Source organism: Marmota flaviventris, chromosome 1 (genome assembly GCF_047511675.1).
Source record: "Marmota flaviventris isolate mMarFla1 chromosome 1, mMarFla1.hap1, whole genome shotgun sequence".
In the NCBI taxonomy this organism is placed as follows: Eukaryota; Metazoa; Chordata; class Mammalia; order Rodentia; family Sciuridae; genus Marmota; species Marmota flaviventris.
Genome location: NC_092498.1, coordinates 158,065,013 through 158,089,831, shown reverse-complemented (window position 1 = coordinate 158,089,831; position 24,819 = coordinate 158,065,013). Strand labels below are relative to the sequence as shown.

Below are 24,819 nucleotides of genomic sequence, written 5' to 3'. Positions count from 1 at the left end.
ATTTGAGGCCCACCTTGGCAACTTAAGGAGACCCTGTCTCAAAGTAAAAAATAAAAAGAGCTGAGGATGTAGCTCAGAGGTTGAACATTCCTGAGTTCAATCCCTAACACGCAAAACAGCTACACAAAATAAATTTTTAGCCAGACTTTGTGGTATATGCCTATAATCCCTTGCTATCTGGGAGGTTGAGTTAGGAGGATTGCAAATTGTGAGTAATTTAAGGAGACTGTCTCAAAATAAAAAGAGTTTGGGTGTAGGCAAGGGAGAAAGAAAGGAAGACATCATGTGCTTAGTGAGATACAGAATTTCCCTGACCTGATACAGCCTCCACCCTACCTTTGACTTCTAAGGGACTGATTCCAACTTAAGAGATTGCAAGATTAACCCATGTAAAGCCATACTTACCCCACACAAGTCAGCTGGTTGCTGCATTGTGTCACATTCATATGGGTACCATAGTAACTAGTAATTCTTTGCTAATAACCTGAATATCTAGTAATTCTTTGCCATGTAACAGACTTCTTGCCGAAAATAAAACAATCCCCATAGGTTAGTTGTTTAAACAAGAGCCATATTATTCATAATTGAAATTGACCAAATAAAGGCAGATTTTAAAAATTTAGTCTCACAATGAAATAGTTTCTTTCTCTTGTTTATTTCTAGATCTTGCCCAGGAATCTTATAATCTTTATTTCAAAATAAATGTTAATAATATATTCTAGGGCTAGGATGTGGCTCAAGCGGTAGGCGCGCTTGCCTGGCATGCATGCGGCCTGGGTTCGATCCTCAGCACCACATACAAACAAAGATGTTGTGTCCGCCGATAACTAAAAAATAAATATTAAAATTCTTAAAAAAATAATAATATATTCTACTTTTTTTTTACCCTTTATTTTATTTTTATGTGGTGCTGAGGATTGAATCCAACGCCTCGCACGTGCTAGGTGAGCGCTCTACCGCTGAGCCACAACCCCAATCCATATTCTGCTTTTCACTAGATATCATCATAGCCCTATGTATGCCATGTAATATTCAAATGAATCCTTTTAAATCACAGTTGTTTCCTTTTTGATGGTGACTGTAACCACTTCAATGAACCATTAAATGCATAGAGCGTTTTTAACAATTTTTTTCTTTATGGGATAAATTCTCAGGAGTGGAATCGTTGGGTTAAAAGATAGCGAACTTATTTATGGATCCTGAGATACATTTGCAGTCTTTTCCACAGGAGACTGATCAGTTGGCAGGTTTCATTTGCAATGTTGGGAAACAAATCTTGTTTCAAATTGCCGGGGCTAAAGGAGATTAGGTATTAGTCTTTTGTTAACCTTTCATTAGTATTTTATTAACTTTTTATTGATTGGATTGTTGTTTTGGATAATATTTTTATAGACGATGAAACAAGTGTGATCCTGCTTCACCTCTTGGTGATGCTGAGCTCGGGCGCCCCCTGCTGCCCATTATGACGCTGGCTGCAGGGCGGGTCCCCTAGGTCGCTGGAGTCGAGGCAGAGCTGGGGGAGCCATGGCCGAGCCGCAGGAGCAGTTACTGCAGCTCCAGAAAGATAACCGAGATGGCCGCATGCGGAAGCAGGAGCTGGAGGAGTTGGTGCGCGGTCTCGAGGCCGAGAGCGAGAGCCTCACCGGGCGCCTACAGGAACTGCGCGAGCGCGAGCGCAGGTGCCCTGAGAGGGCTGCTTGAGCCGGCGGGCGGGCCCCTCCTGAGAGGCGACGCGTTTCAAGAGTGGCTGATTTGCCCAGTCCGCACCTCCGCTCCAGTCGTCGGGCGGGGTTATTCACCCAGGGAGCCCGAAGGGAGGTTGAAGTCTGGCATGCCAGGGACTGGGCGAGGACTTCTTTGACCTTGACCTTCAGCTGGTCACTTCTCCGTACGGTGGGGGCCGCAGAATCCTGAGCTCCCCAACCCCCCGCCGAAGCACCTGCCTCAGTTTCTCTCTGCAGTCTGCAACGGAGGCGGAGCCAGGCGGCCGGGGCTCTAAGAGGGGAAGCGCACGAGGCGGCGCGAGAGCGTGCGGAGAGGACGCGTGAACTGCTGGAGGCGGCGGAGCGGCACAAATTGGACCTGGTTGGAGGGGTGCCCCAAGGAGCGGAGCCGGAGGGGCGGGGGCCAGAATGAGGCGGGGCTAAAGGAGAAACCTGGACTGCCCCCTCAACCCTTTTCATAGGAGCAACACAATCAACAGTTGCAGGAGCAGTGGGAGGAGCTGTCAAGTCAGGTATGTGCAGGGAATGGGTTGGCCTCCAGTCTTGGTTCTACTCGAATGTCCCGCTCTGGTACCTGCCGCTGTTGCCTCCCAGTCTCTGCCCCCCCAAAGTACCCCCGCCTCTAGAGGCCCCGTAAATCCCGCCCTCACAAGCCCCGCCCCCAGCTCTTTTACTACGGAGGGGAACGACGGAATCAGCAGCGCGCGGTGCAGCAGCAACTCGGGACGCAATTGCTGGCACTGCAGGTACTTGGACTGAACCCCTAGCGCCCGACAGGGGCGGAGCGGAAACGTGGGCGGGGCCTTAGTGGAGCGAGGGGCGGACCCTGAGGCCCAGAGCGGGTCTTGAGGCACTGCGGGTGCATGGTGTGCCCCGACATCTGACAGTTCTTGAATGCTCCCAAAGAAACAGCTGGAAGTGGTGGAGGCCAAGTACGCCATGCAGGCGGAGGACTTACGGCAGGTGTGAGAGGAGCCCGCAATTTGGTGGGAGGGTCAGCTTTAGGTGTCCATAGAGCCTGGGCCTGTTCGGAAGGGTGGGAGGGGTGTGTCCTTTCGAGTCTAATTAAGACTGTGTGCTAGGGTGCGCAGCGGACCGAGGAGGCCTGGGCCAGCTTCCAGGAGCAGAGTGGAGTCCTTCAGGTGCGGCTCCCTCGGCTCTGAGAGCCAGTCACCTCTGACTCTACTGCGGCCTCCAACCCACCTTTCCCAGACCTGGGGCAGCCAGCACCAGGAGGCTTCCTCCCCCAGCCCTGAATCCTCACTCCCATCCCCTCCAGGAGCTGCAGGGGAAGGTGATGGAGGCGGCGGCTGCGCTGGACACCTCGCGGGGCGGCCCAGAACCGTAAGGGAGTTAGTACGGTTAAATGAGTAGGGGCGGTTGTGGCGCTAAAACAGATTGCCTGTCTCCGTGCCTGTCACCCTCAGGTGGGACTCTCAGCTTCGCCGGGTGCAGGACTGCTCTGGCTCGCTGATGGAGGAGGTGGCCAGGGCCGACTGTGTGAGCGTGGGCCCGGGCTGGTGGGCTGGAGCTGGGACACTCCCGCCACCCCCCTGTCCCTCCGGGAGAGATCTGGCTAGCACAGTGCCCCTAATCCTGCATTGAGGGACACGGCTCCCTTTTCCTTCAGGAGAAGCGGCTGTTGGGCGGCGCAGGGGCTGGAGGCATCAGGTGAGCCCGGTGAGGGAAGTGGGTTCTCCTTTTGAGTTCCCTCTCCAGCCACCACTCATCTGACCATTTGTCGGTCCACAGGCTGTGGGCGCTCGGTGCGCTGCAGATGTTGCTGTTGCTCCCGCTTGGCTTCCTGGCACTGCCGCTGCTCTATGTGTTGCTGGTGAAGCAGGACGCCATCCACCAGGGCCTCCCGCACCTCAGCTCGGATGCTGCCTTTCGCCGCCTGCGCTACACGCTGTCCCCACTATTGGAGTTGCGCGTGCGCGGGCTGCTGCCTGCTTAGAGCCATCACGCTGGCCGTGGCCGCCTGCACCTTAGTCTCTCGTGTGATTTCTGGGGCGCCTGAGGGGAGATACCCGGGGCATGAGGCTCATGTCCCCCCCACCCACTAGCGACCCACCCTGGCACTTCAGCTCAGAAGACAACGGTTCTACCAGGAGGGCCTGCATCCAGGAAGGAGCTCCGGGTCCCAGGCCTTGGGTTGGCCTTCTCCACAGCCTCAGTTACTGCACTCACTAGCCGAGTCCGAAGTTGGTCCGCAATTTATTAGTGAATTTGCCTGGGCCTAAGGGATTAGGAGGAGGCGCTGGTCGGTCAGATTTTTTTTTTTTTTCCATGGAGGTCTGTGATTCCTTTGGATCCACTGCTAGTAGTTATTTAGGTCCCCGTAGCATCCTTTGGTTCTCTCTGGGTAGGATCCCCATCCTGGTGGCCGTTAAGTGTTCCTTCCTGTGGCAGCTTTGCTTTCTTTGCCCTGGGCATAGCTACTAGTGCGTACTCAGACTGCCGGTTTCCTGTGGAATTTCTTTTTTATTTGTGAGAAATATTATTAGTGGAAATAAGCCATTTCTATTTTGTCAAGTTTTGTTATTTTAGCAGTGAAATTGTTTAATGTAACTCCTGTACACATATACTTTCTTGCAATAACCTTTAAAAATATTTTCTTGCTGGGCGCAGCGGCTCTGAAGACTGAGGTAGGATTGCAAATTCAAAGCCAGCTTCAGCAAAAGCGAGGTGCTAAGCAACTCAGTGAGACCCTATCTCTAAATAAAAAAAATACAAAATAGGGCTGGGGATGTGGCTCAGTGGTCAAGTACCCATGAGTTCAATCCCTAGTACAAAAAAAAAAGTTTTTTAATTAATTTGTAGTTATTCTTAAGGCTTTGTTGTTAAATTTGTTGATGGAACCCTATGTTCCAAATTTAAGAATTGTGCTTTGAGTTCTAAGTAACCATTCTTGTCTGGAAATCATAAAGACATTCTCATATTTTCTTCTTTTGTGGGGGGGCGGACAGGGTGTTGTTCTGTTGCCAGGCTGGCCTTGAACTATTGGGTGCTTGATCTGCCCTCTTCAGTCTCTGGAGTAGCAGTGACTACAGGTCTGGAGCCACCACACCCTGACTTCTTCTAAATTATTATTTTCTTTTAATTGTAGATGAGAACAATATACCTTTGTATTACTTTTTAATGTGGTGCTGAGGATTGAACCCAGTGCCTCACACTTGCCAGACAAGTGCTTTAACACTGAGCCACAACCCCAGCCCCTCTTCTAAATATTTTAATGATGTGCTCAGACTGGGATGTTTAAAGTGATTATTGATATAGGTGCATTTATGAGATATTATATTTTTTACTGTTCTTATTTTTTAAAATTTATTTAATTAGGTATATATGACAGCAGAATATATTTTGATTCATTGTATACAATCACAGCACAACTTTTCATTTCTCTGATTGTACACCATATAGGGTGGCACCATATGTGTAGTCATACATGTACCTAGGGTAATGATGTCCATCTCATTCCACCATCTTTCTTGCCCTCATGCCCCCCCCTTCACTCCTCCCTCCCTTTTGCCAAAGTTCCTCCATTTTTCCCATTCCCCCCCTCCTTGTAGGTCAGCATCTACTTATTAGAGAGAACATCCACCCTTTGGTTTTTTGTGATTGGCTTAATTCACTTAGCATGATATTCTCCAACTCCATCCATTTATCTGAAAATGCCATAATTTTATTCTTTTTTAATGCTGAGTAACACCACAGTTTCTTTATCCATTCATCTATTGAAGGGCATCTAGGTTGCTTCCACAGTTTAGTTATTGTGAATTGAGTTGTGATAAACATTGATGTGGCTGCATACTGATTTAAATCCTTTGGGTGAGGAGTGAGATAGTGGGTCAAATGGTGGTTCCATTTCAAGTTTTCTAAGGAATCTCTATACTGCTTTCCAGATTGGTTGCACCAATTTGCAGTCCCACCAGCAATGTATGAGTGTGCCTTTTCCCCTACATCCTCGCATACATTTGTTATTTGTATTCTTGATAACTGCCATTCTGATTGGCGTGAGATAAATCTTAGAGTAGTTTTGATTCGCATCTTTCTAATTGCTAGAGATGTTGAACATTTATATAATTTATATAATTTGTTGATTGAATGTATATGTTCTTCTGAGAAGTGTCTGTTCAGCTCCTTAGCCCATTTATTGATTGGGTTGTTTGTTTACTGTTTTTATTTTTGTATTCTGTATTCCACTTTTTTGCCTTTTGTGCTTTTATTTATTTTTTAATTTTTTTCTCATATTTTTTGTATCTTTTTTGTGTTTTTATTTTTAAAAATATTTTTAATAATTATTTTTTAGTTTTAGGTGGACACAATATCTTCATTTTATATTTATGTGGTGGTGGGGATGGAACCCAGTGCCTCATGCTTGCTAGGCAGGCACTCTACCACTGAGCCACAACCCCAGCCCCATCTTTTGTGCTTTTAATCACACATTTTATTATTCTGTTCTTCTCCTTACCTAGCATATCAATTATACTTTTAATTAATTAATTTTTGGTATAGGGATTGAACCCTGGGGTACTTTATCACTGAGCTTCATCTCCAGCCTTAAATTTTTTTTTTTTTTGAGAGAGAGAGAGAGAGAGAGAGAGAGAGAGAGAGAGAGAATTTTTAATATTTATTTTTTTTAATTTTCGGTGGACACAACATCTTTGTCTGTATGTGGTGCTGAGGATCGAACCCGGGTCACACGCATGCCAGGCGAGCGCGCTACCGCTTGAGCCACATCCCCAGCCCCCAGCCTTAAATTCTTTAAGACTGTTTTTAGTTGTAGATGGACACGATACCTTTATTTTGTTTATTTAGTTTTTTTTATGTGGTTCTGGGGATCAAACTCAGTGCCTCGTGCATGCAAGGGAAGCACTCTACCACTGAGCCACAACTCCAGCCCTTATTTTAAATTTTAAGCCAGAGTCTTAATGGATAGTGCAGGCTAGGGTGTAGCTCAGTGGTAGGGCGCTTGCCTAGCAGCTCCAAGACTCTGAGTTCAATCCTCAGAACCACAAAAGACAAAAACTAAAACAATTTAAAAAATCAAAGGTTTGTGCAGATACCCTATGATCGAATAATCTTAATTCCTATACTCATCCCTTGTATCATTGTTGTCATGTCTTCTACTTTTATGTAAATCATAATTGAACACATTGTTGTACTACTATTATTTTGATCAGGTTCTTATCTATTAGATCGATTAATATGTAAAATAAGCTTCTTTTACTTTCACTTATTCTTTTTTTTATTTTTATTTTTTAGTTGTAGTTGGACACAATGCCTTTATTTATTTTTTATGTGGTTCTGAGGACCAAACCCAGCACCTCGAAGTGCTAGGTGAGAGCTGTACTGCTGAACCACAACCACAGCCCCCTTCACTTATTCTTTAATGCTCTTTCTTCTTCCCTCCCCACATCCCAGGGATGCTTTACCACTGAGCTACATTCCCATCCCGTTTTAATTTTTGAGACAGGGTCTTGCTAAAATGTTCAGACTGTTCTTCAACTTTTGATCCTGCTTCGTCTTCCTAAGTCACTGGGATTATAGGCATGCACCATTGTCCCAGCTTCTTCACTTTTGAAGGATAATTTTTCAGGATACATAATTCTAGATTGGTAGGTTTTTCTCCCAACATTTTTTTTTAAGTATCAAAGATTTCTTTTTTTTTTTAAATTTTTTTTTAGTTGTTGATAGGCCCTTATTTTATTTATATGTGGTGCTGAGAATCGAACCCAGTGCATCACACATGCCAGGCAAGTGTGCTACTGCTGAGCCATAGCCCCAGCCCCTCTCCCAACATTTTAAACAAGTCACCTCATTCTCTTTTTACTTTCTTTCTTTCTTTTTTTAGTTGGACACAATATATTTTGTTTTTATGTGGTGCTGAGAATTGAACCCAGTGCCTCACGCATGCTAGGCGAGTGTGCCACCACTTGAGCCACATCCCCAGCCCCCCTCTTTTTACTTTCTTGATTTATGAAGAGAAGCTGGATAATTTTTTTTAAGAGAGAGAGAAAGGGAGGGAGGGAGGGAGGGGGAGGGAGAATTTTGATATTTATTTATTTTTTAGTTTTCGGTGGACACAACATCTTTTGTTTGTATGTGGTGCTGAGGATCGAACCCAGGCCGCACGCATGCCAGGCGAGCATGCTACCGCTTGAGCCACATCCCCAGCCCAAGAAGCTGGATATAATTCTTATCTTTGCTCCTCTTTAGGTTTTTTTTTTTTTTTTAACTCCTATGGCTTGAGATTTGTCTGTCTTTGATTTCCTTGTGTGAATATATTGCCTAGTTATATTATTTTTGGCATTTATCCAGCATAGTGTTCTCTGAGCATCTTGGATCTGTGGTTTGGTGTTGACAGTAATTTGGGGGGAATCCTACTATTCAAATATTGCTCCTATTCCTTTAATTTAAAAAAATTTTTTTAGTTGTCAATGGACCTTTATTTATATGTGGTACTTAGACTCAAACCCAGTACCTCTCACATGCTGGGCAAATGCTCTACCACTGAGCTAGGACCCTGGCCTTGTTCCTTTCATTCTTAATTCTTCTGGTTGGTATTCCCATTATGAGTATGTGGCATTTATAATTGTCCCATAGTTCTTTTTTTAATATTTATTTTTTAGTTGTAGTTGGACATAATACCTTTATTTTATTAATTTTTATGTGGTGTTGAGGATCGAACCCAGGACCTTACATGTGCTAGGCGAGTGCTCTACCACTGAGCTACAGCCCCAGCCCTGTCCCATAGTTCTTAAGTATTATGTGTATTTTTGTTGTTGTCGTTGTTTGTTTTTTGTTCCTGGGGATGGAACCTAGGTTTTCCTCATGCTAGATAAGTACTCTTAACATTGAGCTATACCACCAGTCTTTTGATATCCTCAAGCTCAAGATTCTCTCCTCATCCATGTCCAGTCTACAAATAAGCCCATTGAAGGCATTCTTTATTTCTGTTGTTTCTTAGGATTTCCACCTCTGTTTATGTTGGTCATCTGTTCTTGCATGCTGTGTGCATCCACTGAAGCCCTTAGCATCTCTGTTATAGTTATAAATTTTATGTCTAATAATGTGTCATCTCTACTATATTTGACTCTGGTTTTGAGAGTCAAATATATTCTCTTACACTATTTTGTCTTTCCTTGTACCAATAGTCTGAAATGACTTGATTAGTATAGCTTAATAAGTCATATATAAATACTGAGCCATAATTCCAGCTCTTTTAATATATATATATTTAAAGATAGAGATAGAGATAGAGATAGATAGATAGATAGAGAGAGAGAGAGAGAGAGAGAATTTTTTAATATTTATTTTTCAGTTTTCGGCGGACACAACATCTTTGTATGTGGTGCTGAGGATCGAACCCAGGCCGCACCTATGCCAAGCGAGCACGCTACCACTTGAGCCACATCCCCAGCCCCTTTTAATATATTTCTAAATTTTTATTTGTCCTATTAAGTCTTGATAGCTAGATTTATTGTTCTTCAATATTGAAATAGCTGTTTTGCCCTTTGTATTCTCATATGTTTTTAATCTGCTTGTCAATTTCTAATATAAAACTTGGAGATTTTGATTGGTATTTTCAGCAAAACACGTCAATCTGAAGAGAATAAACATAACATTAAATCTTCCAATCCATGAACATACCTATTACTGTTTAGCTCTTCTTTCAACATTTAGTTTTTTTCTTATGAATCTTTCATTATTTCTTAGTGTCTGATGGTTTTGGATGCAATCATACCCACAAAATTGTTTTATATATTGACCTGCATCTTAAAAAATTGACTATAGATATTAATTTTGGATTTTTATTTTATTTTTTAGTTATATATAGACACAACAACTTTATCTTATTTATTTTTATGTGGTGCTAAGGATCAAACCCAGTGCCTCACACGTTCTAGGCGAGCACTCTACCACTGAGCCCCAGCCCCAGCCCCTTAAGTTTGGATTTTCATGTACATAAATATTATTTCTGGATAAGCTTTATTTCTACCTATCTACTATTTTTTTTTTTTTTTTTTAGATGGGGCCTTGCTATGTTGCCTAGTCTGGCCTTGAACTTCTGGGCCCAAGAAATTCTTCTATCTCAGTGTTCTGAGAAGTTGAGACTACAGGTGCATATCACTATGTCTGGCAAAGATTATATATGTATTTTGTTAATTATTCCTTGTCTATATGATACTATAAAAAATTGCAGTAGGCCATAAGACCCTCATTCCAGAAGATTACCACTCCATACCTGGGAGGATGGAATATCAGGCAAAGATCAAAAAGAATGTGGATTGGCCTTACTGGGTTTCTCCCTTCAGTCTGCTATATCACATTTCTACACAGCTGTTCACTCTTCATCTAGTCTTGCATAAATAATTTCCCTTGGATCTTTCCATCTTCAATTCTGAAGTTTCCCATATCAAAGTCTTATTAAACAAATTTCTCAAAAAAAAAATTGCAGTGCTGGGATCACTGTACTGAACCCTAGTCTCCCATGTTAAAAAAAATAAAAAATGAACCCAGGGGTGCTTTACCACTTAGCTAAGTCCCCAGCCCTTTTTATTTTGAGACAGTGCCTCACTTACTTGCTGAGGCTATCTTCAAACTTGCAATCCTCCTTTCAGACTCCTGAGTTGCTGGGATTACAGGTATGAGCCAGCTCACCCAGCTCAGCCCCCAAATTCTTTTTTTTTTTTAAAGAGAGAGAGAGAGAGAGAGAGAGAGAGAGAGAGAGAGAGAGAGAGAGAGAGAGAATATTTATTTTTTAGTTTTCGGTGGGCACATCTTTGTATGTGGTGCTGAGGATCGAACCCGGGCCCCACGCATGCCAGGCGAGCGCGCTACCGCTTGAGCCACATCCCCAGCCCCCCCCTCCCCCAATTCTTAACCGATTTCTTTGTATTGCCTAACTGAACCGGTTAGGGGTTTCTATACAAACTTGAAAAAAAGTGGCAACAGCAGGTACTTTTTATGTTTATTTTTTTTTGGTGGTGCTGGGGATTGAACCCAGGGCCTTGTGCACACAAGACAGACAAGCACTCTACCAACTGAGCTATATCCCCAGCCCTCACAGGTACATTTATATCTCTCTCTCATCACTACAGTGATGCAGCCACATCAATGTTTATAGCAGTTCAATTCACAATAGCTAAGCTATTAGAACCAAGCTAGGTGCCCTTCAACAGATGGATGGATAAAGAAAGTGGACACAATGGAGTATTTTACTCAACCATTAAGAAGAATGACTTCATGATATTTGCCAGTAGATGGATGGATCTGGAGACTATTATGCTAAGTGAAATGAGCCAGTCCCCAAAAGCCAAAGGTCGAATATTTTCACTGATATGTGGAAGCTAGGGCTGGGGATATAGCTCAGTTGGTAGCACAAGGCCCTGGATTCAATCCCCAGCACCACACACACCTAAAAACAACCAATAAAAAAAAATAAATTCCACCTTTAAGAGATGGGGATGATGATGTAATCCAGTGACTTAGGAATCTGATGTAGGAGAATACCAGGCCAGTCTCAGTAATTCAGAGAGGCACTCAGCAACTTAGTGAGAAACTGTCTCAAAATATAAAAAGTGCTGGGGGTGTGGCTCAGTGGTTAAGCACCTCTACATTTAATCCTCCATACCAAAAAGAGTTGTGGGGCTGGGGTTGGGGCTCAGTGGTAGAGTGCTTGCCTCGAATGTGCAAGGCCGAGTTCGATCCTTAGCACCACATAAATAAAGATGATGTGTTCAACTACAACTGAAAAATAAATATTAAAAAAAAAGAGTTGAGGGATACAGCAGTTGTGTAGCATGTGGGAGGCCCTGGGTTTGATCTCACATACACACACAAAAACCTATTAGTCAGCTAATAAGAGTCTTTTTTTTTTCCTAATATTTTTAGTTGTTAGATGGACATAATACCCAATGTGTTGAGGTTCGAACCTAGTACCTCACATGTGCTAGGAAGTGCTCTACCATGGAGCTACAACTCTAGCCCAAGTGGAGTGATTAGTCCATTATTTAATATAATTATTGATATAGCTGGATTTAAGTCTATAATTGTAAGATTTCTCTATATCTCACCAACTTTTTTTTTTTTTGTGGTACTGGAGATTGAACCCATGGACCCATGGCTTTGCACATCCTAGGCAAGCACTCTTACCATGAAGCTACATCTGCAGCAGCCCAACATGTTATTTTTTGTTCTTTTTCTACCTTCTTTGGGTTAATATATACTTTTGAGACATCTAAGTTGCTAAGACATCATCTTGCTAAATTGCCTAGGATAGGCAAGATCCTTCTACTTCAGTTTCAACCCTAGCCCCTATTTATTTTATGTGGTGCTAAGGATTGAACCCAGTGAGCTACAGGCCCAGCCCTAATTTAATTATTAGCATTTTTAAAAAAATTTCTGGTGCTGGGGATGTAACTCAGGGCTTTGCACATGCTAGGCAAGTGTTCTACCACTGAACAATCTACACTCCAATATTTTTAAAACCTTGTTTTAACTTACACATTAATTTCTTATTTATACTTTTACATATATTGCTCAGGCTTCAACTGCTACCTGAAGCTGAGTATTGATTCTTCATCAACTCTGGCAATTCTAAGTTGATAGGAGCTTCTTGTTCACCTTTCTTATTCTTCATGCTGTGGTAATTTCATCATTTTAGTAATTCCATTGCCCTTTCAGGTGATTGGTTTTCTCTTTACCTCTGACCCATTATTAAGCCAATCTTTATTTTTACCCATTATTAAGCCAATCTTTATTTTTCATTTTTAGTACTCTTTACCTCTGACCCATTATTAAGCCAATCTTTATTTTCCATTTTTAGTAATAGATGGTCACAATGTCTTCATTTATTTTTATGTGGTGCTGAGGATTGAACCCAGTGCCTCACACGTGCGAGGCAGGTGCTCTACCACTGAGTTACAGCCCCAGCCCTAGCCAATATTTTGAATGAAAAAAAAATTATTTTCTGGCTTTGATTCTTTTTTTTTCTACCAGAGATTGAACCACACAGCGGTGCTTAGCCACTGAGCCACATCCTCAGCCCTTTTTATTTTGAGACAGGATTTTGTTAAGTTGCTTAAGTCCTTGCTAAGTTGCTGAGGCTGGCTTTGAACTTGGGATCCTCCTGTCCCAACCTCCCAAGCCACTGGGATTACACTGCACCTGTCTTAGTCTGCTTGCCTGCTTAAGATAGAGAAAATAATGGGTTAGAATAGATAAAGTTATTAGGAGCTAGTCAAGCAACAATTTTGCAGTCCCAGAACACAGCACCTCTAAGAGAGAGATGACAGCAGAAGTGATTGCCCATCATGGGAATGACTAGAGCAAATGCAAATGAATGAAGCTTGCGCTTAGGACAAAAACAAGTGGGGTAACCTCCTTGGCAGTCCTGAGAGAGACAGATGGCTCTGAAGCTGGCAGGAATCAGTTGAGGATAATACAATGTTATTTTTGGCATTTGTGTGAGGCTTAAGCCATAACTGGTGTGTCTGGGCCAGCAACCTGCGAAAGTCCCATGAGGGCAATTCCCGAGCAGGAGGGTCTTTCCCCTCTATAAAGGACACAAGGAGGAAAAGCAGGTAACACTGAGCCTTCCCCCTTCAGAAGCAAAGCTAGGACACACTGATAAACTCATCAGTCAAACCAGGCACAGTGGTGCTCACCTGTAATTTCAGAGACTCAGGAGGCTGAGGCAGGAATATCCTGTTTGAGACCAGCCTCACCAAAACTTTGTAAATAAAAAGGGCTGGGGATGTAGCTCAGTGGTGGAGTGCCCTTAGCTCAATTCCCAGTACTGCAAAAATAAAATTCCAACACAGCATTTTTTTGGGATTTTTATTTTGTTCAATCTTAAGTTGCATATAATTTTTTTATACACAAGAAAATACTTCATGTACCTCATGTACCTATGTAATAAGACAGGTAGGGAATGTATCCAGTGCAAACAAAAGATTCACACCTGTGCATAGACAGCACCATCAGATGATTGTCATCTCAGTCTCTCTGGCATCACCAAGCATTGTCACATGGGGCCATGCCTAAGGAAGGAGCAGTTGCCAGGTTCTAGGGCTTCAGTTCTTTTTCCTATAAAACACGCTGCTGGGTGAAATGGCAGGGCCAACAGTAGCTCACCCATTTTGACCTTAGTGTGGGAGCTTCTTGAGGGACAGGTGGGGGCAGAAATGCTCTCATGCTCCATGATTGTGGGGTGGCTTTTGGGAAGGGCCACACAGGGCAGAGGGCTGGGCTTCAGAGGGCCACTCCTTAATAAGGGATGTCATTCTGATAGTACTGGATCATGTCATAGGTCCGGCTCCTAGAAGGTCAAAGCAAGAGAGTAAAGGGAGGCTATAAGGAGGCTGCTCAGTCAGGGTACCCCCTCACCCCTGGGGAGTCCTCCCTACCTGCTAAACCCTTCTTCCTGCTCAACCCAGCAACTTGGAATGTGTGAATATGCTGGCAGCAGACTCTAAAACAGGCTCAGGTGTACAGATGCCACCACCTCAGCCCCATGGCCTGTCATTCCCTGATTTGGGAGGCATAGTCCTCCCTCTTTCTATTCCCAGCCTGCTCTGCACTCTCAGCACATGCTTGTCTTATTTCACCTTAGATCCTCTTTATTCTGTTCCACAAACTGCTTTCATAGAAATGCCATTTGACAATACTTGGGTGCTCCCAACATCCATCTTGAGCTACCTCCCATTTCTCTGCCGTGTTCTTCAGGCCTCTTTCTTTTTGCCTGTTAGGGCACCAGACCCTGTGGGCTTTCTGGGTGGGTTCTCTACATCTTCCTCTCAGGCTCAGCCAGCAGTTTCCTGATTAGATGGCTATACCCTGGTTCTCTGCCTGCTTTGGTATAGAGTGACTCACCATGCAACTAGGCACCCCAGCCTCCTGTCCTCCCCATCTTTAAGAGACCCCCCTCTGTGGATTAGCAATCACCTAATTGCTCAAACCACTTTCTCTCTGTTCAGAGTGGACACTTCAAAGTCACCTCTGACTCTCACCCCTCAGCCTTGGCTCTGCCTTTAGCACCTACACCCAACCTCCCATCATGGCTCTCACATCAATATGTGACAATTGTCCCCACCCTGCCCCTTCCATCAGTGCTAACACAGCACCTGCACAAGGTATCCAAACCATCTGGAGCTCCCTTCCTGCTCCTCTTGGCCCTGTGTGCCTGAAGTTCAACAACCCTATAAGTCCTGCCTTCAACCTCTGCCAGGTGTTCTCCTCAGCATTCCCAAGCCTCCCTGAATCAGCACCCATTACTCCTTGAGAGTTCCCATTACAATCAAGTAATCACAGGTCTCCCCACAAGAGACCTGTGGGAATACAGGCTCACTGTCACCTGATCTAGGCCTGGCCCTGGCCCCCCTGTGACCATGGGCAGGTAGTGACTTGCCTGTTACTGAGGAAGCAGCTCTGGATGACCTTCATGATGAAATTTGCAGCCTCTCGCTCAGTCATGTTGGGGCTAAATCTATGCCTGGGAGAAAGACCAAAGGGTGTTGCTGTTGGCTGCTATAGCTCCCTTCCTAACCCTGCCTCCAGTGTGAAGTGGTTCTGCCTGTGGAATGAATTGTGTCATCTGTGCAAATCTGTTTAGGTGAAGGCCATGCCCTGGATATGTACCCTCTAGAATCCATGTTCCAGAATCTGGGAATAGTGCTGAGGGTATATGTGGCCTAGTATGGGCTTGTCCCTGTCCCTTCAGCTTCTAGGCCTAATGGATGGGGAGGACTAAGCATGGGGCAGCTAAGCTGCTACAGTCCCAGGGCTTAGGGTCAGGTCAGCAACATCGAGAAACTAAAGGATGCCTGCATGTGACCTCATGTGGCCAGCAGAAGCTGGGTTGTTCTGCAAATATGATCTGATGACAGTTTCACCCAGGAACCCTGTCTGCTCTGGAGTTGCAAGGAAATGATAATCACAATTACAATCACATAACAGGATCCCGTGGGTAGAGCCTATGCCAATGGACAACTGTCCCCCAGATGGTCTGTGTGTCTGTTAAGGAACCTACTTCAAGAGCTTGATTGTCTGGCCACGGAAACAGGGAAGACCCGTGTCCAACATGAGAGTGACCAGAGAGACAACTGCGTCCATATAAGGCCTGTGGAGAGATGGGGATTGTAGGGTAGACAAAAGTCAGCCTGAGCAGGTGGCCCTGCCTATAGTCCTGTGGCATGGCTGTCCCCAACAGGTCCCTCTGGATTCCCACTGCACCTTTCCTTCTATGGCAGCCCCTTCACATGCAACTTGCTGCTCCCCAGCTGGCACATCCCTGGACTGGGTTGTTCACACACACCCTAGGATGGTTGAGTGGTCCCACCCTGTCCAGACCATGTGAGGCCTCTAGCCATGGTTTCAAAGATAATCTGATCCTCCCTTGTCCTGCAGGGCAGGAGGTACTGAGGGGTTAGAGTCTAGATGTTATCACACATGTTGTGTGGACTTGGCCAAGTGACATACCATGTGAAACCAGACAATACCAGTCTCCAGCATGCAGTTTGGGGGATGGTAGGTGCTCAGGCAATTGTTAAAGGGTAGGTAAGATGCCCTAAAGGGGAAGCCTAAGACTGAGGGGCATTGGCAGGATGTGACTGGAGGTTCAGAGTGAGGAGAGATTGCTAGCAGAGGTGAACAGAGTGGTGACCAGAAGGTAAGGCCTGGGTACCAGGTGCTGCTGGCACCTCTCTCCTCTCCACCTTTGAGGGGCTGTCTATTCTGATGCCCCAGGTCTTACCGCACAGCCAGGTAGCCACGGACACACATCTCCATGAACCATTTGAAGGGAGTAGCCTCCATCTTGCCTCCCATGATCATCACCATCTCGTCTGTCAGCTTGATGTCTGGTTCCCAGCCAAGGTTGCCTCCCGGTGAGCTTTCAAACATGAAGCCAAAGTCTGCAAGACCCCAAAGCCACCTGTAACTGGGGCAGATGTGAGGGCAGGTGGGGATGGGGGCAATCTTTTTTTTTTTTTTTTAAATAAGCAAGTCATTTAAAAAAATTATAGTTGTAGATGGACGGCATGCCTTTATTTGTTTCATTTTTATGTGGTGTTAAGGATCAAATCAGTGCCTCACACATGCTAGGCAAGTGCTCTGCCGCTGAGCTACAGCCCCAGCCCTGGCAGTCTGTTTTAAGGAGCAGAAATGGACTCAGAAATACCACAACCCACAATCAGGCCATGGGCCAGGTTTTCTTGGGGACAGCCAGGGAGGTATAGGCAGAGGAAGAAGAGAGAGGGAAGAAAGTGAAGGTGGGAGCAGGCTGGAGTAAAGTGAGGCCTGTACTAAGCTTGAATAAGCCTGGTTCCTGACCTGGAGCTCCTGGCTACTTCCCTAGGGTGGCAACTTCCTGGGGCCCAGTTGGGTACCCTCTACAGTATGATGGCTTGGTGGCCAACAGCCTGGATCTCAGAGCTTGACATGTATGCCCCCCGCCCCACCAGCCCTCCCTGATGGGTGGCTCTGGGCATGCTTGCTCTTCTCTGTGGGTGCCCCCTTCCTTCCCTGAAGTCTGAAGGGTGAAAGGAGTGGAGATTATAATTGTGGCCCGGCTGACCAATGTGGATGATGTGGCCCTTCTTGTCCAGCATGATGTTGCCATTGTGTCTGTCCTTGATCTGCAGCAGGAACAATAGGAGGCTGTAGGCGGCCATGCTTCGGATAAAGTTGTAGCGTGCCTGTGTAGAAAGGGCTACAATGGCTCTGGGACCTGTGGGAGCTCTCCCTGATTCTGTACCCAGGACCCAAGCCTGGCTCTCTGGCTCCACCTTGGCAGACCTCAGCAGTAGAAGTGAGCATGGCTGGGTCTGATGTGCAGGACCTCCCACACTCAGAGGTTCATTTTCTGCTGGGGAATTCAGCTCTAGGCTCCTATGATGATGGCCAAGGGAGGTTATAGGTATCCCTAATGAAGGAGGACTCTGAAGATCAGGGGAAGGAAGCAAGCAGGTGCTGATTAACAGGAGAGTGGTGGAGGTGGGATGGGTATAAACAAGCCCTCTGGGGCTGAGGCCCTGCTGGTTACCTGTTGGAAGGCCAGGGTAGACTCATCCCCATACTGGCGTGTGAAGTAGTCATACATGCCAAAGTCTGTCTGGCGTCCTAGCTGGTCTCGAGAAGTGCAGTCAGGGATGCACTCTATCACCCCGCACTAGAAAAGAAAGAAGGAAGGATGGATCTTAAGGCCTGCTAAGTGGAAGGCATTGACAGGTTTTTTGTGGGGCTCCTGTTCAGGTAACTTACCCCAGGGGCAGTAGCCACTACCCGATAGGGAAAAACAAAGAGGTCGAGGCCGACCAGCTGGAAGATGTTCTTGAAAAGGTCAATGATCTGCAGGGCCAACATGTCCTAGGAACCAAAGAGGTATGGGATGCAGTTGGCTGGCCTCTCCTTGGTCCCTGGCCCACTCAGTTCCTAGTGGTCCTTGAGGTTCACATAGGGCAGAAGCCGAGAAGCCAGTAATAGAAGAAGGGAGGCCATAGCTGAGCAGGGCCTTGACTCACTACGTACTCAGGCATGGGTTAGGCATAAGGCCATGAGGCCTGGAGGATACAAATGGGGGGGGGGCCCTGCTGGCCTCAGGGCATTTCCCTCTGGGTGGGCACTGGAGGTAGAGCAGTTAGGGCAAGAAGGAGAGATCACTGGGTTTGGCACAGCCCTAATTTACTACATGGTACCTGAACCAAATGAGGGGAAGCAAAGATTCACATCTCTGTATGTAAAGCTTGCCTCTTTAGTGTGCCTACAACCTGGGGGAAAAGAGGCCCTGCTAAGTCAACTCTGTCACCTGCCGGCAGTCATCCCCCACTTTGAAGATGGCTGCCTGCCAGCAGATCTTCTGATCATCAGCATCCTGACTGCCCGAGTCATCCTCAGAGTCTGAGTGGCATCGAAGACCTGTGAGTGAGGCAGAGAGGCCAAGGGTAGTGAGAAGCCCTGTTAGGCTTCAGGGCAAAGTCCTGCTCACGAGCCTGGAGAGAACCCCAGGAATCTTGGGGATCAATTCTGCAAAGCCCAATGGGGCCAAACAGGGATCCTAGAGGGCCTCCAAAATGTCATGAGTCAGTGGGTGGAATTACTGGGTCAGGAGTCTTTTCCTAAGAATATTCAGGCTTAAATGACACTGAAAACAGGAACCCCATTTTTATACACAGAGAGGTCTCAGGTATGCCCAGGATCAGTGTTGGGCACTGTGAGTCCGTGGGACAGGAGGAACATGTCTGCACACTGGGGTTCCCAGGGGCCTTAGGAACCAGAGTGTAGGAAAGGCCATGGAAGGTGTGCCCCCACAATGGCCAGCGGCCTCTCTGCAGCTGGCCACATCCCCTCTACTGGGTTGAAATGTGTTACTCCAAAATTCTTGCTTACCCAAAACCTCAGAATGTGACTTATTTGGAAACAGGGTCTTTTCAGGTATAATCAAGTCAAGATGAGGTCATATTGGATGGGGGGTGGTGTTCAAATCTAATGACTAGCATCCTTATAAGAGGGAAATCTGGCCATGTGAAGGCAGAGGTGAAGGTTTGGGCGATGCTGCTATAAGCCAGGGAATATCAAGGATTGCTGGAGACCACCAGAAGCTTGGTGAAGCAAGAAGAATCTTGTTTTAGAGCCTTCAGAGAGAGCATGGCTCTGCCAACACCTGGATGTAAGATTTATGACCCCAGTCTGTAAGGCTGCCAGAGGAAACTAAGTCACAAATGCCCCAGGCCACTCAGTCCTAAAGGGGCCTTCTGATTATGCAGCTGACTTGGGGCGAATTTCCAAGGTGGGCATGTCTGTCATATATACAAGTTCCATGCTATCTCCAAGGGAGAGGTAAGATTGAGAGGTAGCAGCCATCATCTTTTATGGGGAGCTGGTAATAAACTAAACAGGCCAAAAGAAACTGGCACTAGCAAGGAAAAGCATTTAGATCCCAAATTAAAGCAGAATTCTTTACTGACCTTCTTTTTCAAGTTCACTTACTCCACATCGTTTCACCTTAAATTTAGCCAGATATGGGGCTTTTGCAGCACTACAAAAAAAAAAAAAAAAAAAAAAAAGAAAGAACATGGCACATGTGATACAGCAAACTACTAAGTAAGGCCACTGCAGAAGGGGGCAAGGGAGGCACTCACCTCTGCATGGGAGTCCCAGACTTGTAGTCAATGTCCAGCACAATGGCCTCAGGATTGCTGGGCAGGTAGCAGCCTGCGCAGGGACAGAAGGGAGGCATTGGGAGCTCACGTATGATCATGGTGGAGGCAACAAACAGTTCCCAACACACACTTTATATGAAAGTCCACCCTGCAGTCAGCCCACCTTGCAGAGGACTGCTTCTCATCCATGGTTACCAGCAACTTCTTATACTTTGGCTGTTATAGATCTGTCCTCCCTGACTCTGACCTTCACAGATCTTTCCAGACAGCTAACAAATGAGCCACCACCTCCCAGGAGATGCTTATCAAAGAGGATGTGCTGAGCCTCAGCTTCACAGAAGCTATCTGCCACCAACCCTGGTGGAATTTTGCTCTCCAGGTGGGAATTTTCCACCCTGCCTCTGCTAGTCTCAGCATCTCTCAACACACTTCCATTCTTGTGCTTGTTCCATAGTTAAGGGCTTCTCTTCCTCTGTAAATGTATCCAGAAGAAGGATAAGAGGAAACCCCATTGTTGGAACATTCAATGCCCAAGGGCCCAAGCATATGTGTGTGTGGCTGGCCATTGTCTTTATGGGTGCCCTGTACTACCTGGAGAGAGCAGAAGTTCCCCTCTGTTTCACAGGCCTACAGAGGATGCCTGCTTACCAGGCTGCACCTTCACTTCAGACAGAGCTGACAGACAAGCCTTCTTTCTCTCATCGCCTTTAGGGTAGGGCCTGAAAAACAAAACAGAAATGCTTTGTTGTTTCCTGCAGGAACTGGCCAGGGCCATCCCATTTGTATTCCCTTTTCTATTTCTCTCTTCCCAGTTCCAGCTATTCCTGCCCAAGTCCCAATTGTCAGGAGACTATTTGCAGCAGTGCCTGTGCAATATTTCTCATGGAGAAGCCTAGATGGTCACGGGACCAAGGTGGGGCTGTTTTCTAGTTGTCTCTGCCTCTTGCCTTGTGTGTGGGGTATGTGTATTGCTGTTTGAAGCACTGGGAAAGACAGGTGGCTATGGGAGCTGGATTCAAATGCTGTCTCTGTAATTTACTTCCTGCATGACTGGCAGGTCCTTTAGACTTCCTGCCTTAGGATAAGGGTGGAAGGTGATAATTGGAGACCTGCACCTATTTACATGATACCACCCAGGAAATGTTATCTCCCTCCTATAGTTTGGATCTGAAATGTCTCCCAAAGGCACATGTATTAAAGGCTTAATCCTGAGCTTAGTGCTACTGGAAAGTGGTAGAGACTTTTAAAAGGTAAGACCTAGTGAGAGCTTTTAGGTCACTGGAGGTTTGCTCCTAAAGAGATTGTGCAATGCTGGTCTCTTTCTGATTCTTTGCTGCCATAGGTGAGTAGCTTCCTTTGCTATGTGTTCCTGTTGCCAGAGGCCCAAAAGAAATAGGACTAACTGATCATGGACTGAACCCTCTGACACTGTGAGCCAAAATAAGCCTTTCCTCTTTTTGGTGCTGGGGATCAGATCCAGGGCCTTGTGCATGGTAAGCATGTACACTGAGCTACATCCCTAATCTCTTTCCTCTTTTTTTTTCTTTCTTAATTTTTTTGTAGATGTAGATGAACAGAAAGCCTTTATTTTATTTGTTTATTTTTATGTGATACTAAGGATTGAACCCAGTTCCTCACACATATGAGGCAAGTACTCTGCCACTGAGCTACAGCCCCAGCCCCAATGCCTTCCCTCTTTTTAAATTGATTATTTCAGGTATTTTGTTATAGTGAGGCAAATCTGACTAACATATTCCTCCAACCCTTTATCTTTGTGGGCTAGAAGCTGCCAGAATTGCTGCCCAGGAAAGAGCTACTGGAGACATGGTCAGGCCTTGGAATGACCAAAGTAGAAGCAGCTGTGTGATGGAGATAGCCCAGGGGGAAACAAGGCCGGGAAGAACTGTGCCTAATCCTCCCTCCCTTTCCTGGGTCATCCTGGGCATGTACCCAATGTCCTCAACTCCAGGGCTCCATCCGATGCAAATGAGAAATGACACTGAGAGCCAAGCATGGAGTCAGATCCATGTGAATTGAGGGCCCAGGCCAACAATGATAGAAGCTGTGAAGCATGTGTAATTTCCCTGATACCACTAGGATCCTTCAGAGCTTGGAGAAGGCAGAGTGACTTAACTGTGGGATAACACAGGGACTGAAACTAAGATGTGTCCTGAAATGATGTGGCAGTGCAAGTTACGTTGAATCACCAGAGCAGAGCTCCCTCACTCTGGCTGTATACCAGAATCAGCAGCAGCCCCACCACAGGAACTCTCATTTACCTGGTTGGGATGGGAACTTGGGACCAGGCACTGATGTTTTTAAAGCTCCCTAGGCAATTTCAAGGAGTGACAGGGATTGGAATGAGACATCCCAGAAAAGGATTCTGAAGTGCTGCCACTTACTTGATGATGGCTGATACATTGGTGATCTTGTTAAAGAAGTCAAATTCCCGCTGGTAGAAATCCTTGGCTGGGCCTGACAGGGAGCCTGTAATCTCTTCTACTAACTGCTCCAAAAGGTCACCAATGTCAGCTGACAAAGAAACAAAAAAGTTGAGCTCTTGTGGCTGCAATAGAGTCCTTCAGTAAAATCCATGGACGTCTGCCACTCAGGCCAAGGGTATCTCAGCACCCTAACGGAAGTATGTGTAGTGTGCTCTGTGGACGTGGTATGCAGGCCATTATTGCCCCCTTCACTGCTGACACTAGCTATGCTAATGGGAAAAGCTTCTGGCACCAGAGTGGAGCTGAAGACAGGGCCACATGCATGGATTCCTCACTGCTACATACTCACAGTAAAGAAAAAGCCAGTGTCACTTGAGAATGTCCCCCGTGAAGTAATACAAATTAATTTTATTAAACCAAGTACATGACTTTTCAATATTCTGTGTGATGAAAATAGGATGCCCAAGCAGTGACTTTGCTGTATTTAAAGCCTGCACTGTCCTGACCTGAGAACAGAGCATTTGTCTGACTTTCAAGCTGAACTCACCTCTTTTTTCATGAAACTATTTTTTTTTTTTTTTTTTGGTGGTGCTGGGTATTGAACACTGGTACACTCTACCACTGAGCTACACTCCCTTTTTTGGGGGGGTGGTAGGGTACCAGGGATTGAACTCAGGGGCACTTAACTGCTGAGCCACATCCCCAGCCCTATTTTGTATTTTATTTATTTTTAAAAAATATTTGTTTATTTATACATGGGCACAATATCTTTATTTTGTTTATTTATTTTTATGTGGTGCTGAGGATCGAACCCAGGGTCTCACACGTGCGAGGCGAGCGCTCTACCACTAAGCCACAACCCCAGCCCCTATTTTGTATTTTATTTAGAGACAGGGTCTGAGTTGCTTAGCACCTCACTATTGCTGAGGCTGGCTTTGAACTTGCAATCCTCCTGTCTCAGCCTCCAGAGCTGCTGGGATTACAGATGTGTGCCATTGCACCTAGCAGCTATACCCCCTTTTTAAAAATTTGAGACAACATCTCTCCAAATTGCCAAGGTTGAGTTCAAACCTATGATACTCCTGCTTCAACCTCCAGAGTGCTAGGATTACCTTGCCCAGTAGGACTTCATTTATTACTTCAAAGAATGATAGGTAAAATATAGCTATTCAGACTTAAATCTATGGCAGAAGTTTTCTTGAAAATGAACAGAAAATCTGCCACTTAAAGGAGAACTAAGAATTGTGGGTGTGGTGGCACAAACCCGTAATCCCAGTGATTTGGGATTACAGGCTTGGGATTATGAGGCCAGAGGATTGCAAATTTGAGGCCAGCCTCAGAAATTTAGATCCTGTCAAAAAAGGAGAACTAAAAAATTTTTTTGGGGGAAAAATAACTTACATCTGCTCCTGTGAGTTCAACAGCTTCCTAACTTAAATATCTTTCTGACAAGACTAGGTGGGATATTAAATGATTTTTCAATATAGCCATGTGTCACTTAACAATGGAACATGAAATGAGAAATGCATTATTAGGCAATTTTGGTAACTGTGAACATCATACAGTGTACTTACACAAACCTAGATGATTTAGCCTTTTTAAATTTTTTAAATTCCTCAGGCTCCCTGCCCCTCTCCCAGCACCTAGTACTGGGGATTGAACCAGGGCTTTGCAATATTAGCTTGGCAAGCACCCTATTATTAAGCTATACTTAATGCCATACTTAATACTAAGCCCTCTCAGTTTTAATTTCTAATTCTGTTTAATATTGATAGCTAATGCCCACATAAACCAAAGCTCTTTGAGGTTTCAACAGTTTTTAAAAGAGTATGAAGAGGGGCTGGGGATGTGGCTCAAGCGGTAGTGCGCTCGCCCGGCATGCGTGCGGCCCGGGTTCGATCCTCAGCACCATATACAAACAAAGATGTTGTGCCCGCCGATAACTAAAAAATAAATATTAAAATTCTCTCTATCTTTAAAAAAAAAAAAGAATATGAAGAGCCTAGAGGCTACTTGGAGAATTGCTGCCCTTACACAGAATCATAGGTTGTGTCAGACACAGGCAGAGTCTGTGTTGAGCTCTGATCAGACAAACAGCTGTCTAACCTGGGGCTCTCACCCCTGAGAGCTGCTTGGTGGTTCTTGGAGGGGACATATAGCAAAGGTTTTTTGAAGGCTGCTCTGCCTGTAATGTTAATAGTGAGAAGTGTATCACTAAAAAAAAAAAAAAAAAAAAAAATCTACTTATTGGAGCAGCTGCTGAAAGCATTAGAGATGGGGAAAGAGGCCTGAAGAAAGAGAACAAAATACTCACGGTCCTTCTGGTGCCCCTCTTCGTCCAGGTAGATGTTAGTTTTCATGTTCCAGATAAACTGGTGTGCCAGAAGCTGGGATTTGGATGCTGCCCACAGAATATACTCACGCACATAGCCCATCTGTAGTAAAGCAAAATCACTGTCAGCCCAGGCTTTGGGTCCACTCACT

The 24,819-nt window shown here is 45.4% G+C and overlaps 2 protein-coding genes across 22 annotated transcripts in view; one reads left to right on the top strand and one right to left on the bottom strand.

Annotated features, from left to right (window-relative positions):
- Nucleotides 1-24,819, top strand: part of Hic2 (HIC ZBTB transcriptional repressor 2) — a 100,913-nt gene that overhangs the window by 46,917 nt on the left and 29,177 nt on the right. For 8 of the 19 annotated variants that reach the window (XR_011708933.1, XR_011708934.1, XR_011708932.1 and 5 more), the window contains exons 1-9: nt 1,185-1,679; nt 1,962-2,085; nt 2,186-2,236; nt 2,390-2,470; nt 2,631-2,687; nt 2,807-2,866; nt 3,004-3,068; nt 3,152-3,224; nt 3,355-3,395. Coding sequence is in view for 9 of the 19 variants with exons in the window: in XM_071618269.1 (XP_071474370.1) it covers nt 1,525-1,679; nt 1,962-2,085; nt 2,186-2,236; nt 2,390-2,470; nt 2,631-2,687; nt 2,807-2,866; nt 3,004-3,068; nt 3,152-3,224; nt 3,355-3,395 (707 nt within the window). In the remaining 10 variants the exon portion in view is untranslated. Of the gene's footprint in view, nt 1-1,184; nt 1,680-1,961; nt 2,086-2,185; nt 2,471-2,630; nt 2,688-2,806; nt 2,867-3,003; nt 3,069-3,151; nt 3,225-3,354; nt 3,396-3,476; nt 3,879-9,051; nt 9,851-24,819 lie in introns of those variants that run through there. The other 11 variants (XR_011708929.1, XR_011708926.1, XR_011708928.1 and 8 more) reach the window with 8 other exon arrangements.
- The window catches only part of Pi4ka (phosphatidylinositol 4-kinase alpha), a 128,242-nt gene continuing 116,980 nt past the window's right edge, over nt 13,558-24,819 (bottom strand). Inside the window, exons 43-55 of one of the 3 annotated variants that reach the window (XM_027924346.2) lie at nt 24,650-24,770; nt 22,294-22,423; nt 20,540-20,610; nt 19,871-19,943; nt 19,697-19,767; nt 18,538-18,647; nt 17,994-18,098; nt 17,776-17,901; nt 17,308-17,428; nt 16,486-16,645; nt 15,763-15,852; nt 15,142-15,225; nt 13,558-14,052 (exon numbers count right to left, since the gene is read on the bottom strand). In XM_027924346.2, the coding sequence (XP_027780147.1) occupies nt 14,001-14,052; nt 15,142-15,225; nt 15,763-15,852; nt 16,486-16,645; nt 17,308-17,428; nt 17,776-17,901; nt 17,994-18,098; nt 18,538-18,647; nt 19,697-19,767; nt 19,871-19,943; nt 20,540-20,610; nt 22,294-22,423; nt 24,650-24,770 (1,314 nt within the window). In that variant the 3' untranslated portion in view covers nt 13,558-14,000. Of the gene's footprint in view, nt 14,053-15,141; nt 15,226-15,762; nt 15,853-16,485; nt 16,646-17,307; nt 17,429-17,775; nt 17,902-17,993; nt 18,099-18,537; nt 18,648-19,696; nt 19,768-19,870; nt 19,944-20,539; nt 20,611-22,293; nt 22,424-24,649; nt 24,771-24,819 lie in introns of those variants that run through there. The other 2 variants (XM_027924347.2, XR_011708920.1) reach the window with 2 other exon arrangements.